The sequence below is a fragment of the Arvicola amphibius genome, chromosome 6 (genome assembly GCF_903992535.2).
Source record: "Arvicola amphibius chromosome 6, mArvAmp1.2, whole genome shotgun sequence".
Lineage (NCBI taxonomy): Eukaryota > Metazoa > Chordata > Mammalia > Rodentia > Cricetidae > Arvicola > Arvicola amphibius.
The window spans coordinates 97,473,422-97,489,290 of NC_052052.2; the positions used below are offsets into that span (position 1 = coordinate 97,473,422).

General features: G+C 39.9%; 1 protein-coding gene across 1 annotated transcript in view; it reads right to left on the minus strand.

Moving 5' to 3' along the window:
- The window catches only part of Slc39a12 (solute carrier family 39 member 12), a 99,697-nt gene that overhangs the window by 30,644 nt on the left and 53,184 nt on the right, over positions 1 to 15,869 (minus strand). The window contains exons 8-10 of the mRNA XM_038334700.1: positions 10,264 to 10,407; positions 9,523 to 9,630; positions 4,940 to 5,006 (exon numbers count right to left, since the gene is read on the minus strand). Of these exons, the coding sequence (XP_038190628.1) occupies positions 4,940 to 5,006; positions 9,523 to 9,630; positions 10,264 to 10,407 (319 nt within the window). The remainder of the gene's footprint in view (positions 1 to 4,939; positions 5,007 to 9,522; positions 9,631 to 10,263; positions 10,408 to 15,869) is intronic.

The following is a 15,869-nucleotide window of genomic DNA, read 5'->3' on the forward strand; positions in this document are numbered from 1 at the left end:
GGATTTGTTCGCTGTTCATTTGAATGCCATGCATGATACCTGCAGTGGGAGGATTATGTGCATGAAAAGGCTGATGCTCCCTGGTGTGGTTTCCACATTCTGCTCCTAATTTGACTTGGCATATCCTTCCCCCCTCTTTTATTTCAAAAGTAAAACCAGCAAAGTCTGAAATAGACCTGCTAGGTGCCAAATATTCCAAATTCATACTGGAATTAAAATTTATACAAGGATTAAATAGTATCCTTGAGCTCTTGTAGAGATAGCTTTGCAGTTACAAACACTAGCTACTCTTCCAGATGACCCAAGTTTGTTTCCCAGGTCCTGTACGGTGGCTCATAACCATCTTTAACTCCAGGTCTAGGGGATCTGATACCCTCCTCTGACCACTAAGAGCACTTCAATCATGAGGAGCACAGACATACATGCAGAAAAATTATTCACATATATAAAAAAGTTAAAATATATTTACAAAAGAATTAAACTACATCCTGGAAGCAGAATTGTAAAGAATATGAAATTACATATTTTAAATCAAATTAGTAAATTACAAGACAGTATAGCTAGAACAAAGCAAGTATTGTTATAGTAATATTGATAGTAGCAATATGTACTTATTCTTATTAGTATTTACATTCCAAGCTCCATGGCGAACTACAGACAATTGAACACATGCCTGTTCTATTCTCCAGTACATACACAGAGCCTCAATCATAGCACAGCCTCAGACTATTTTTCCGTGCTGGTGGTCACATTCAGGGCTATCTACATGCCCAGAAAATGTTTTACCACTGAGCTACAGTTTCAGCTCCCCAAAGTACATCTTGAATAAAAAAAATGAGAGAATCCATCTATGTATGCATGAATGACCACAAGGAAATTTTGATACAATAACATTTTCTTTGCTCATGGATGCTAGAGTTCACTAGCCATGTAACCTCTCCAACAACTGGTTTCTTCATTTGTATAACTTAGGAATACTTACTCTTAACTTTATTGTGCTAGGGGAGAATCAAGTGAGATAATCCATACTAAATGTTTACCACAGTACCTGGCATATAAGAAGGGTTCATTTCATGATAACTTTTATACTTGCTCACCTAATTCACTATGGTAGAACTGGGCTAGCTAGTCATGGCTGGCTAGCATGCAAACATTATGACATTTTTGTTACAGAAAAGTGATATAAATTAGAAAAAGGCAGGTATAAAAGCAACTGATGAAAATCACACCAAACACAAACTTCAATTATCCATAAACTAAGGAAAGAAAAATGAACTTATAAAGTACATAACTTAAATTCAGAAATAATAGAGACAAACCAAGCATGATGGCTCATGACTGTATGCCCAGAACTTGGGAGGCCAAGGCAAGAGGGTAGTCATGAGTAACAGGTCATGGCCTACATAAAGAGTTCCAGGCCAGTTTGGCTAGTGGTGAGACCCCCATCTCACATAAAATCTTTGATGGAGGAGAGTTATCTGTCTATGTTTCTTTCATTGGTTAATTAATAAAGAAAACTGCCTTGGCCCTTTAAGAACAGAAAATTAGGTAGGTGGAGTAGACAGAACAGAATTGTGGAAACAAGGAAGTAGAGTTAGGGAGAGACGCTTCAGGCAGTCGCGTGGTGAGTCTCCATGCTGCTGCTCTCCGAGATGGACACAGGTTAAGATCTCTGCTGGTAAGCCACAACTCGTGGTGCTACCCAGATTACTAAATATGGGTTAAAGGAAGATATGAGAATTAGCCAATAAGAGGCTGAAACTATGGGCCAAGCAGTGTTTTAAAAGAATACAGTTTCCGTGTAATTATTTCGGGTGTAAAGCTAGCCAGCGGCGGGTGGCGGGACGCAGCCCCACCGCTTCCCACTACAGATTGGCGCTCCAATGTGGTGCTAAATCCACTTAAAAACCTTGCCCGCTTGGGATCGGAAAGAAAGTACTCTGAGACCATGCCAATGGCTCACTGCTCCCTGCCTGCACCTGGGCAGATGGCGGAATCAGGCTTAGGCGAGCGGGACAGCATTTGCGGATTCCTGCCGCCATAGAGAGAGAGATGTTTTCAGACTGCACGGTGCTCTGCGCTTCAGATTCGGCTGTGACTTGGATTAAGAGAGTTTCTGTGCTGCACGCTCAGTATCAAAATTAAACTGCTGAGTGCAGCTCCAATGTGGACTGCTGTGCACCTGGAACTTTGTGCAGCTCAGGGACACCAAATGACTGAGGCAGTAGCAGCTTTGGCTCTGCTCCGCCATGCTGAACTGTACTGAGCTCAGGCAGGATCTATCGTAATTACCATGATAACAGCGCAGTTAAGGTTTAGACTTGGCTAGAAACAGGCAGTACCGTATTACCTATAAGTGGCGCAACTTAAGTTTTTAAGAAGTGCTTAACATTTTAAGAAATGCTCCTGGATAGTAAAAAATTACAGATTCACAATAGGACAGATTCAGACATATAAGACCCCCATATGGGTCACAATGTTGGATGACTGTACGTAGGCTTGAGAGAGAGAAAAAAATAAATATATAGAGAATAAATTTAATGCCTTAAAAAAGGGGTAAAGTCTTTAAAGAGACAGAATAAAGTAAAGTGATAGAGTGAAAATAAGCCACGTAAAAATGGAAAATTCACAGAGAGTCTGGATTATGTATTTTGTTGTGTTTTCTTTGATTTTTTTGACTGTAAAGGAGCTAAGTACAGAGAGACATTTCAATATATGGGCTGCCAGGCTAGACCAGAATGGACATCTTAACGGTATGACTTCAGGATTTGGATCTAAGAACATGATGCTTTGGAAAAGAGTTTCTTCTTTTGTTTTCACAGAGGACGAGACTCTGTGGATTGCTTCTATCCCAATATGGTATGATAGACCACGCCCTCCTGAAAGGTTGCTGTGAACATCTTCAAAAAATTACTTCACTCAACTGCCAACTGAGAGGAACCTAGCACACAGGTTATACCATGAAAGACCTAAATAATAACGCCCCCACTCAGCAGGAAGCAGTTTGGAGAGAAATAACTGCGCCCACATTCCCAAATATTGTTTATAAATGTTCTTTTACATTTAAAGGGGGATATGATACAAATATGAATAATTTGCATTGGTATAGATTTTTAAGGTCAATTTTGTTATATGTATATGTATTTCTGATACTGATTAAGGTATTGTGATTGTGTTGTTCATTTAAGAATGTAATGTATAATTAGGAAATATAGGTTGTTAATGGATAATCATCAATAATAGTCAAGCTTGTAGTCATGTTAGTTAGATTTTCTAGATGTGCATAGATATATTTCAGTTAGGCATTCTTCATATCTTTCAAAGACTGCAGAATATGGCATTTAATGTTTTAATAACTTAGGGTTTTTCATGACAATGAGACACGTCTGCTCCTGGCAGCACCAATCTACTTCGAGAGGAAGATGGGCATCGAAGAGGCTACTTATGGAGTTTGTTAGCCATTTGGGCAAGAAAATGCTCTTGCCTGGACTGTTGCATAAACTGGACACAAGGAACCCACAGAAAGAGGACTGCTGAACTTGCCTAAAGGTGAGATGGTCTTTCGGGGTTCCTGATTCATGAAAGAGTCTGCGAGACGTTCTGCAGGACACAGCAGAAAGTGACTGAACTGTCTTTGGAATTTCCTGCTTCATGAAAAAGTCTGCTGGACACTATGGGCCTGAAGGCTGAAGATGGATGCCTCAACGGTACAGAGGAACTTTGGGTGACTGTCCAGGCAGCGAGTTGTCTCTGTCATTTCTAGAGTTTTATAAGTTACTTATTTCTTATTTACTTAGGTAGCATTATATCCTTCTGGAGTCTTTGATGGAGTTGAAGAATAAATAGATAGTTATAGCTTTCCTTAGTTATGATAAAAGATAAAATAGATTTAAATATTGTAACTGTAATACTTGCTTGATAACTGTTTTGTTATATGTAATTTTGCTATGTTAAAGTTGAAGCCTTTCTTTTTTGTTTAAACAGAAAAAGGGGAAATGATGGAGGAGAGTTATCTGTCTATGTTTCTTTCATTGGTTAATTAATAAAGAAAACTGCCTTGGCCCTTTAAGAACAGAAAATTAGGTAGGTGGAGTAGACAGAACAGAATTGTGGGAACAAGGAAGTAGAGTTAGGGAGAGACGCTTCAGGCAGTCGCGTGGTGAGTCTCCATGCTGCTGCTCTCCGAGATGGACACAGGTTAAGATCTCTCCTGGTAAGCCACAACTCGTGGTGCTACCCAGATTACTAAATATGGGTTAAAGGAAGATATGAGAATTAGCCAATAAGAGGCTGAAACTATGGGCCAAGCAGTGTTTTAAAAGAATACAGTTTCCGTGTAATTATTTCGGGTGTAAAGCTAGCCGGCGGCGGGTGGCGGGACGCAGCCCCGCCGCTTCTCACTACAAATCTTTCTGCCAATAACAGAAATACGTTAACTGGGGAAATCACAGAAATAAATATTGATAGTTAACTATCAGGCAAATAAATAAGATGTGCACAAAAACCACTGACTGGGATGCTGCCATTTCATTGACAGTGCAACAAATGAGACGAATCACGAGAGAAAATAAAAATGTAACTCTGCCTCCAAAACTAATGTAAATGAAAGGTCTGGAAGACCATCGAAGCCTGATTTTCAAAGAACCATAGAAAATACAAATGCATATATACTAATTGAAGGTTTCAGAAAGTGACATTAAATAATTGAAGAAATCAATTGTAAAGAATGGAATAAAGTTAATATTGGCGTGTGGTATTCTTAAAAGGCAGACACGAATGGCTATTTGCCGAAGATCTTATTGCAAACTTTTTCATCATGAAATAGAGATGCACTATTCAATCCATGTTGGTTTTGACATATTTGTTTAAAAACAGATATAGCTTTCTGTGTCACTTTTTATATTTAAATTTTAAATGTAAATGTAAAATTGGTACTCACATTTTCTGTTGGAGGTTGGAACATCGCCAATGGGTAGCTCGGATGTCTGTGAATCTTCTGGGCCTTTCTATGTCAGATTAAAATATAATTAATGAAAAGTGAGTAAATGTCACATTAGGTTGGAACCTGAAACATCTACAGAGTTATGTTGACATTTGGAAGATATTTTGCTACTCCAGCTACATACTACAACTGCCATCTTACATATACAATATACAAAGTAGAACAAAGTCTATGAGGAGAACATATTCTTTTTAGTACCAATGGGTAGGGGAAAACCATATCCTCCACAGAGCTAGCCTTCTGAGCTATACTGTAATTCATTCAAACCCTTTAAGTTACATAAGCCTTTACTAAAGACAAAAGTTTAGAAAATTTGGCACATCTCCCGAAGGCTGTCCTTGAATTCATCTCTCAGTCCATAAGTGGATGGTGTGCTTTGGATAGAGGAGAAAAACCCAAGCAAACCCAATGCCTTATGCCATTCTCTCTCTCTCTCTCTCTCTCTCTCTTACTTTTTTATTCATTTTACATACCAACCACGGTTTCTCCCTCAAGAATCAATCTACCTCAAGACCAGCAATACCACTCTTTACCCAAAGTATGCACACTCATTCCACAAGGACATTAGCTCAAATGTGTTCATAGCATCTTTATTCATGATAGCCAAATCCTGGAAACAACCTAGATGTCCCTCAATCAAAGAATGGATAAAGAAAATGTGGTCCATTTCACAATGAAGTACTACTCAGCAGTAGAATACAATGACATCTTAAAATTTGAAGGCAAATGGAATAAAATAGGAAAAACCATCCTGAGGGAGGTATCCCAGACCAAGAAAGACAAAGTAAAAAGCTATGTACTCACTCAAAAGTGGGTATTAGACACAAAGCAGAGAACAACCAGCCTATAGTCAATGACCCCAGAGAAGCTAGGTAACAAGGAGAACCCTAAAAAAGACATGCATAGATCCCCCTGAAAAGGGGAAATAGACAAGATCTCCTGAGAAAATTGGGAGTTGGCAATGTTGGGAGAGGGAAGAGGAGAACATGAGGGAAAGGAATGGCTGAGACTGGGGGAGGACAAAATGGGAGAGCAAAAAAAATAACTTGATTGAGGGAACCATTATGGGGTTAGTGAGAAACCTGGCACCAGGGAAATTCCCAAGAATCCACAAGGATGGCCCTTGCTAAGACCCTAAGCAATAATGGAGAGGGTGCCTGAAATGACCTTATCCTGTAATCAGATTGATGACTACCTTAATTGTCATCATAGAGCCTTCATCTAGCAACTGATAGAAACAGATATAGAGATCCACAGCTAAGCGCTAGGCAGAGCTTCCAGAGTCCAGTCGAAGAGAGGGAGGAGTGACATATGAGCAAAGAGGTCAAGACTACAATGGGGATACCCACAGAAACAACTGACCTGGGCTGGTGGGTGCTCACTGACTTTGGACTGACGGTGGGGAACCCCGCATAGGACCAAACTAGGCACTCTGAACATGGGTAACAGTTGTATAGCTGGGGCAGTCTGTGGGACCACAGGAAGTAGGACCAAGATTTATATCTAGTGCTTGAACTGGCTTTTTGGAGCCCATTCTCTTTGCCTGGATACTTTGCTCAGCCTAGATATAGCAGAGAGGGCCTTGGTCCTGCCTCAAAGTGATGTGTCAGACTTTGTTGGCTCCCATGGGAAGCCTTACCCTCTCTGAGAAGTTGATAGGGGGTGTGGTGGGGGGAAGGTGGAAGACCAGGAGGAAAGAAGGAAGTAGGAACTGGGATTGGTATGTAAAATGAAAAAAGATTGTTTTAAAAATAAAATTTTTAAACAAATTTGTTCAGTTTACGTACCAACCACAGTTCCACCCTCCCTCCCTTCCTCCCACTCCTCTCTGCCTTTCCCCACCCCCATCCACTCCTCAGAGAAGGTAAGGACTCCCTTGGGGAGTCTACAAAGTTAAGACAGGAAAATCTCCTCACCATTGTATCAAGGCTGATCATGGTATTCTACCATTGGGAATGGGCTCAAAAAGGCAGTTCATGCACCAGGCATAAATTCTGGTCCCACTGCCAGGTGCCCCACAAACAGACCATGCCATACAACTATTACGCACATTCAAAGGGCCTAGTTCAGTTCCAAGCAGGCTCCCCAGCTGTCAGTCCAGAGTTCATGGTCTTCCACTAGTTCGGGTCAGCAGTCTCTGTGAGTTTCCCCATTGTGATTTTTACCACCCTTGTTCATATGATCCCTCTTCCCTCTCCTCAACTGTACTCCAGGAGTTCAGCCCAGTGCTTAGCTGTGGATCTCTGCATCTGCTTTCATCAATTACTGGATGGAAGTTCTATGACGACAATTAGGGCAGTCACCAATATGATAGCAGGGGAAGATCAGTTCAGGCACCCTCTCCACTATTGCTTAGGATCTTAACTGGCTGGGGTCATCCTTGTGGATTCCTGCGAATTTCCCTAGTGCCAGGTTTCTCACTAACCCCATAATAGCTCCCGCAGTCAAGATATTTCTTTCATAGCTCTTCCTCTTCATCCCTCCTCCAACTCAACCATCCTGTTCACTCATGTTCTTATCCAATCCTTCCCCAATCCTCTCCCCCCCAACACCCTCAATTTACCCAGGAGATCTTACCTATTTTCCCTTCCTAGGGCCCTCCATGTATGTTCCTCTTAAGATCCTCCTTGTTATCTAGCTTCTTTGGAACTGTGGGTTGTAGTCTGGTTATCCTTTGCTTTACATCTAGTATCCACTTAGGAGTGAGTACATACCATGTTTGTCTTTCTGGATCTGGGTTACCTCACTCAGGATGATTTTTCTTTAGTTCCATCCATTTGCCTGTAAATGTTATGATGTCATTGTTTTTTTTCCCAACTGAATAGTACTCCATTGTATGGATGTACCACATTTTAATTATCCATTCTTCAGTTGAGGGGCATCTAGCTTTATTCCAGTTTCTGGCTATTATGAATAATGCTGCTAGAAAGATAGTTGAGCAAGTGTCCTTGTGGTATGATTAAGAAACCTTTGAATATAAGCTAATTGAGCTAATCTTATATCCCATCACATTAATGAAGGTGTTTATCCACTGTGGGAGTTCCATGACAGAATTTTTTTAGTCACTTATGTATACTATCATATTATCTGCAAATGTGAAAGTTTGTCTTCTTCCTTTCCAACTTGTATCCCATTGATCTTTTGTTGTTTGATTACTCTAGCTAGAACTTCAAGTACTATATTGGATAGCTATGTAGACCAGACTGGCCTTGAACACAAGGAGATCCACCTACTTCTACCTCTCCAGTGCTAGGATTAAAGGTGTGCATCACCATGACCAGCTTTAAAATAATTTTATTCTATTTTATTTTATTCATTCATTCATTCATTCATTTATTCATTCATTCATTCATTTTATATCCCAACCCAGCCTCCTCCTTGCTTCTCTCCTCTCACTCCTTCCTCCCTCCTCCCCTCTCCCCATCCACTCCATACTTATGCAGAAAGGGGCAGCGCTCCTCTGTGCATCAGTAAAGCATGACCTATCAAGCTGCCATAAGGACCAGCACCTCTCCCTGTATTCAGTCTGGGCAAAGCAATCCAGCATGAGGACAAGATTCCCAAGAGCCAACCAAAGCACCAGGGACTTTCCCTGCTCCAATTACCAGGAGTTCCACAAATAGACCAAGCTACACAGCTGTCTACACAATCGCTGAGGGAATTAAAATCGTTTTTAAGGGAACTCTCTTATTTTCTTATCTCTGAGTTGACATTAGATCTGCAGCCTCCTGCTGCATTTCTCAGTCTGTGAGTCTGTTACACATGTTCTAGCATCTCTTCTCTTAGGGCTTCTCCTCCAGGGTCAACCCCATACAAAAGCCATGCTTATAAATGTACACTTGTATGCTATTTCCCATTTGGTCTGTCCCTACATGCTTTTGTTTAAGAACTAGAAATGGGAATATTTTTGAACCTGACTGGAATTTTATTTTAAAAATTAATATGGAAAATGCTATGAGAAATCCATTTGCATCAAAGGTAGTTACTATGGCACACAACACTAGACAAAACTGGTTCTCTCCTGGATTATAAAATAAACATTTTCAACCTAGACAGACTAACTAACAAATCCCTTGCCCAACATTTATTTGCATTAAACAAGAAATAACTGAGGGTTATACAAAGTGGAAAATCCATAGGTCAACTGGCTTGTGAAAACAAATAACTGAAATGATGGAAATTATTATGTCAGTCTGATCCATGGGCTTTAACAATGCAGACAGTGGTGGCTTAAATCTGTGTAGAATGTATTTTCTACAAAAAAGGAAGGAAGGAAAGAAGGAAAGAAGGAAGGAAAGAAGGAAGGAAGGAAAGAAAGAAGGAGGAAGTAAAGGAAAGGAAAGGAAAAGAAAAGTAGATTTGAGGCGCTTGACAAACTTTTTTAAACAGTGTTTCTCGTGGTCAAGATCAGGCAAAATGGGAGTAAGTCTTGCTCATTTCCCCCACTGAGTGTCCTCTGTGCATGGAAGAGTAAAGAAAAAGTGGCTGAGACTGTAGACCACTTCAGACCTGAGACCTACCAGCTGGATGGTTGAAATAGACTTGCCTCCACTTGGCTGGTCACTGAATTCAGGGTTGAGTGCAAGATGGTGGGCATGTCCCACATGTCCATTAACAAATGGCAGGCCCTGCGGGATGGGGACAGCGCAATACAAGTCAGAGGCCAGAAACATACATACATAGACTTTTCCAGCTCCACGCTCTATTCATTATTTTGTTTATCAAAGTTTTGGAAAACTTTTTTTCCCAGTACTGGGACTGAATCCTGATTCTTGCACATGTAGGGCAAACACACTAACCCCAAACCGATCCCCATTTTTAAATTTTGTATCTTTAAATTAATTAGAGAGTGAATTAATTTAGTTAGTTGTAGAAATCTGAAACTGGCTTTGAACTCTACAGCTGAGGATGACCTTGAACTGATCCTCCATCCTCCACTCTCCAAGTGCCTGAGCTGCAGGCATGTACCATCATGCCCTGTTTATCTACGCTGATGCTCAGACTCTCAGAGCTTTGCAAGTGCTTTAAGCTGAACTACATCCCTAGTCCCCCTTTTTATTTATTTGTTTGTATTTTGAGAAAGAGTACTGTTCTGCAGCCCAGGTTGGCTTTGAAACTGTGATCCTTTTGGTGAGCCTCTCCAGTTACCTGGGACTAAAGGCAGGCACTACAACGTACTGCTTACTTTAAGTTATTTGAGTACTTATGAAATCAATATGAATATAATAAAGATTCAAGCAAAGGAAAAAGGAGACATATACCTTGGTATTTGGTGACACGAAGAGGAAAAAACATTTTTCTATCAAGAAAAACCCATGGATGCCTCCAAGCAATCCCAACAGTTTCCAAATAGGACCTTGGCTTTCATGGAAATGTCCAAAATCCAGGTTATGTAAACCAAGAACCTTTAAAAAGAAAGAAAAGAAAAAATTGAGAGAAGATCCAGGCCAGGGAAGCAGGTAGACTAACAGCAGGGCTTCACCTCTTTTCCCACTCCTCCAAATCCGACCCCCAGCCTTATCCACAGCTTCATGGCAGGACACTGTGGCCTCACTTCCTCCCTGTCCCCATCTCCAATTGATCATGCAGATCTCCCACTCCAAATTTCCCTCTCCTACTCATTATTTTATCACAGACCCCAACTCCAACAAGCAGTACCTGGGAAACCACAGCTGCTCCAGCCAGAGAAGCAGGTAGACTAACTCCATTCTCCCTTCTCTCCTCCAAATCCAACCCTCCTTCTGCACCCCCAGCTTTGTAATAGACCTCATGCCGTATCCTTACGTCTCTCCCTGCCCCCATCTTCACCCGAACACACAGCTCTTTTCCTCCAACCTTTCTTCATTCCAGTTATCACTTTATCCCAGTCCTCGCTCCAGCCAGGAAAGCAGGTAACCTAACTGCAGCTCTTCATGGTTTCATCCTCTCCTCCAAATCCAATGCCCAAGACTCTTAGTTTCATCCCCACCTCTGTAGCCAACCATCTGCTGTCCCCCCTCTCTCTGTCCCTATCTCCAGCTGATAAATCATCTTCTCCTCGAACCTCCTCACTGCTCATTCTGTAATTCCGGCCCCCACTCCAGCAGGCTTTCTCTAGGAATCCACCAGCCAAACCTACCAGAGAATCAGGTAGGCAAGCTGAAGCTTTTTATGTCCCCTCTTCTCCTTCATATCCAGTCCCTCACCTCATCTTCAGATCCTTAGCTGACTGTTTTTAGCATCTCCCCACTTACTCTCTATCCCCATTGCCAGGGGACTAAGCAAATTCTGGTGAAATACCCTTCCTTTCTCCTGTGGATCCCCCTAGTTCCCTGTCCAAGTGTTGCCTCCTAATACACATTTTACCAGGATTCCACAGTAGCCACACCTGTTATATCCCAGAAGGATTTCTTACCAGGCAACACTCAGCACCACAACCTAAAAACCAGACAGGGCAACAGAAACCAAGGAACAAAATATTCAACCAACAAAGAAAAGACCAGCTATCAGAACCTAGAATACAGTCTCCAGATGTCTAGATACCAAGAAAAACTCTTAAACACTCAGATAGCCACTGCAAGGATTGAGCCAAGATGTAAAGACACTGCCAGCCTCATTTGAAGGAAGAGATGGGTAGCCACCAATTCAAGAATTTCTCCAACACCTAAAAAGAAACATGGTAACACCAGAACCCAGTGGGTCACACAACAGGAAGACTTGATCATCCTAACCCAAAAGAAGTAAAAGAAAACAACTTTAAATGTAATTTTATAAAAAGGATGGAGACCTTTAAAGAAGAAATGAAAAACTCCATTAAAGAAATGGAGGAAATAAATCCCTCAAAGAAACCGAGAAAACTAAGAAAAAAAAACAATCAAAGAGGTGAAGCAAACAGTTCAAGACTTGAAGACTGAAATTGAAATAATAAAGCAAACACAACCCAAGGGAATTCTGGATATGGAAACTCTGGGTAAATGAACAGGAACTACAGAGACAAGTATAACCAACAGAATACAAGAGGTAAAAGAAAGAATTTCAGGTGCTGAAGATACTATAGAGGAAATAGACTCATAGGTCCAAAAAACATTAAATTCAACAAATTCTTAACAAAACATTCAAGAAATCTGGGACACCATGAAAATACAAAACCTAAGAATAATAGGGATAGAAAAGGGAGATGAACTCCAGCTCAAAGGCACAGAAAATATTTTCAACAAAATCATAGAAGAAAACTTTCCCAGTCTAAAGAAGAAGGATATTTTATGAAAGTACAACAAGCTTGCAGAACACCAAATAGACTGGATCAAAAAAAAATCCCCATGCCATATGATAACCCAAACACAAAACATACAGAATAAAGAAAGAATATTAAGAGTTGCAAAGAAAAAAGATCAAATAGCATATAAAGGTAAACCTATCAGAATTACACCCAACTTCTCAATGGAAACCATGAAAGCCAGAAGGTCCTGAATAGATGTGCTTCAGACACTAAGAGACCACAAATGCAAGCCCAGACTACTATACAGACTACTGTACCCAGAAAAATTTTCAATGGAGATGGAGAAAACAAGATATTCCATAACCAAAAAAAAACCATATCCACAAACTCAGGCCTACAGAAAGTTCTAGAAGAAAAAACCCAGCTAAAGGAAGCTAATTGCACCCTTGATGTGGGAGAGTCTTCTGTTTTAATAAAGAAACTGCCTTGGCCAGCCCTTAGGTGGGTGGAGTAGATAGAACAGGAAGAAGGAAGTGAGATAGATGGCTCAGTCAGATGCCACGCCTCTCCTAAGTGAGACAGACTGCCATGCCTCTCCTCAGGGAGAGATGCGATGAAGCCAGCCACCCGGTCAGACATGCTGAATATTTCCTGGTAAGACACCACTCGTGGTATTACACAGATTATTAGATATGGGTTAGTCAAGTTGTGAGTAAGAGGCTGGAATTAGTGGGCCAGGCAGTGTTTAAAAGAATACAATTTGTGTGTTGTTATTTCTGGGGCTAAGCTAGCCGGTGGCCGGGAGCAGGGCGGCGGGAAGCGGGCCCACAGCTCATCACTACACACCCTGAAAAACACAGGCAACAGATAACACCCCCCACCAGCATAACCCAAAGAAGGGAAACATACAAACACTACTACTGAAAAATAATGGGAATTAATAACCACTGATCATTAATATCGCTTAAAATCAATAGACTCAATTCACCTATAATAAGAGAAAGGCTAAGAAAATGGATATGAAAAAAGATCCAGCCTTCTACTGTATATAAGAAACACATCTAAACCTCAAAGATTGACACTACCTCAGAGTAAAAGGTAGGGAAAAGGTTTCACAATCAAATGGTCATAAAAAACAAGTGGGTATAGCTATCATAATATCTAACACAATTGATTTCAAACTAAAATCAGTCTGAAGAGATGGAGGACACTTTACACTCATAACAGGAACTATCCATCAAGATGTAGTCTCAGTCCTGAACATTTATGCCCCTAATGCAAGAACACCCACATATGTAAAAGAAACATTATTAAAATTTAAATCATGCATCAAACCCCACACACTAATAGTAAGAGACTTCAACGCTGTAGCCAATGGACAGGTCAACCAAACAGAAACTTAACATAGAAATAAGAAAACTAACAGATGTTATAAATCAAATGGACTTAATAGATATCTGTAGAACATTCCACCCAAACACAAAAGAATATATCTTCTTCTCAGCACGTCATGGAACCTTCTCAAAAATTGATTACATACTCGGTAACAAAGCAAACCTACACAGGTACAAAAAAATTGGAGTAACCCCCTGTATCTTATCAGATAACCATGGATTAAAGTTAGAATTTAACAAAATTACTACTCTCAGAAATTCTACAAACTCAAGAAAATTGAACCCTGAACTACTGAACCACCCATGGATCAAGAAAGAAATAAAGAAAGAAATTAAAGACTAATTAAAGACTTCCTTGAATTCAATGAAAATGAAAGTAAACATATCCAAACCTATGGGACACTATGAAAGCTAAGAGGAAAGGTCATAGCACTAAGTGCCCACATAAAGAAAACAGAGAACGCTCACATTAGTGACTTAACAGTACACCAGAAAGCTCTAGAACAAAAAGAAGCAGACTCACCAAGGAGGAGTACAAGATGGGAAATAATCAAATTGAGGGCTGAAATCAACAAAATAGAAACAAAGAAAACAATACAAAGAAACAATAAAAAAAAAAAGACTGGTTCTTTGAGAAAATCAGCAAGATAGACAAACACTTAGCCAAACTAATCAAAAGGCAGAGAGACAACATCTGAATTAACAAAATCAAAAATGAAAAGGGAGATATAACAACACAAGGAAATTGAGAGAATCATTAGGTCATACTACAAAAACCTGTACTCCACAAATTGAAAAATGTGAAACTGTAAGGAAATAGAAGTTGTCATAAAAAACCTCCTAACCAATAAAAGCCCAGGACCAGATGGTTTTTGAGCAGAATTCTACCAGAACATCAAGGAAGAGCCAATATACACCTATACTCCTCAAAGTGTTCCATATAATAGAAACAAAAGGAATATTGCCAAACTCTTTTTATGAGGCTACAGTTACCCTGATAACAAAACTACACAAAGACTCAAGCAAGAAAAAGAATAACAGACCAATCTCACTCATGAACATGAATGCAAAAATACTCAATAAAATACTGACAAACTGAATCCAAGAACACATCAAAAAAGTCATCCACCGTGATTAAGTCGGCTTCATCCCAGAAATGCAGGGCTGGTTCAACATAGGAAAATCTACCAATGTATCCATCATATAAATAAACTGAAGGAAAAAAACCATATGATCATTTCATTAGATATTGAGAAAGCATTTGACAAAATCCAACACCCCTTCAGGATAAAAGTCTTGGAGATATCAGGGATACAAGGAACATATCTAAATATAATAAAATCAATATACAGCAAGCCAACAGCCAACATCAAATTAAATAAAGAGAAACTCAAAGCGATTTCACTAAAATCAGGGCCAAGACAAGGCTGTCCACTCTCTCCATATCACTTCAACATAGTTCTTAAAGTTTTAGAAATAGCAATAAGACAACAAAAGGAGATCAAGGGGATTCAAATTGGAAAGAAAGAAGTTAAACCTTCGTTATTTGCATATGATATGATACTGTACATAAGTGGCCCCAAAAACTCTACCAGAGAACTCCTACAGCAGAAAAATACCTTCAGTGATGTGGCAGGATACAAGATCAACTCAAAAAAAATCAGTAGCCCTCCTATACACTAATAATAAAGAAGCTGAAAGGGAAATCAGAGAAACATCATTTTTCACAATAGCCACAAATAGCATAAACTATCTTGGGGTGACACTAACCAAAGAAGTGAAAGACCTATTTGACAATAACTTTAAGTCCTTAAAGAAAGGAATTGAAGAAGATACCAGAAAAATGGAAAGCTCTTTCATGCTCTCGGATAAGTAGGATCAGCATAGTAAAAATGGCAATTCTACCAAAAGCAATCTATAGATTCAATGCAATCCCCATCAAAATTCCAACACAATTCTTCACAGACCTTGAAAGAACAATAATCAACTTCATGTGAAAAAACAAAAAATCCAGGATAGCCAAAATAATCCTGTACAATATAGGGACTGCCAGAGGCATCAACGTCCCTGACATTAAGATCTATTACAGAGCCAAATTAATGAAAACATCTTAGTATTGGCATAAAAACAGAGAGGTTGATGAATGGAATTGAATTGAAGATCTAGATATTAATTCACACACCTATGAACACCTGAATTTTGACAAAGAAGCTAAAATTATACAATGGAAGAAGACAGAATCTTCAACAAATGGGGCTGGCATAACTAGATGTTA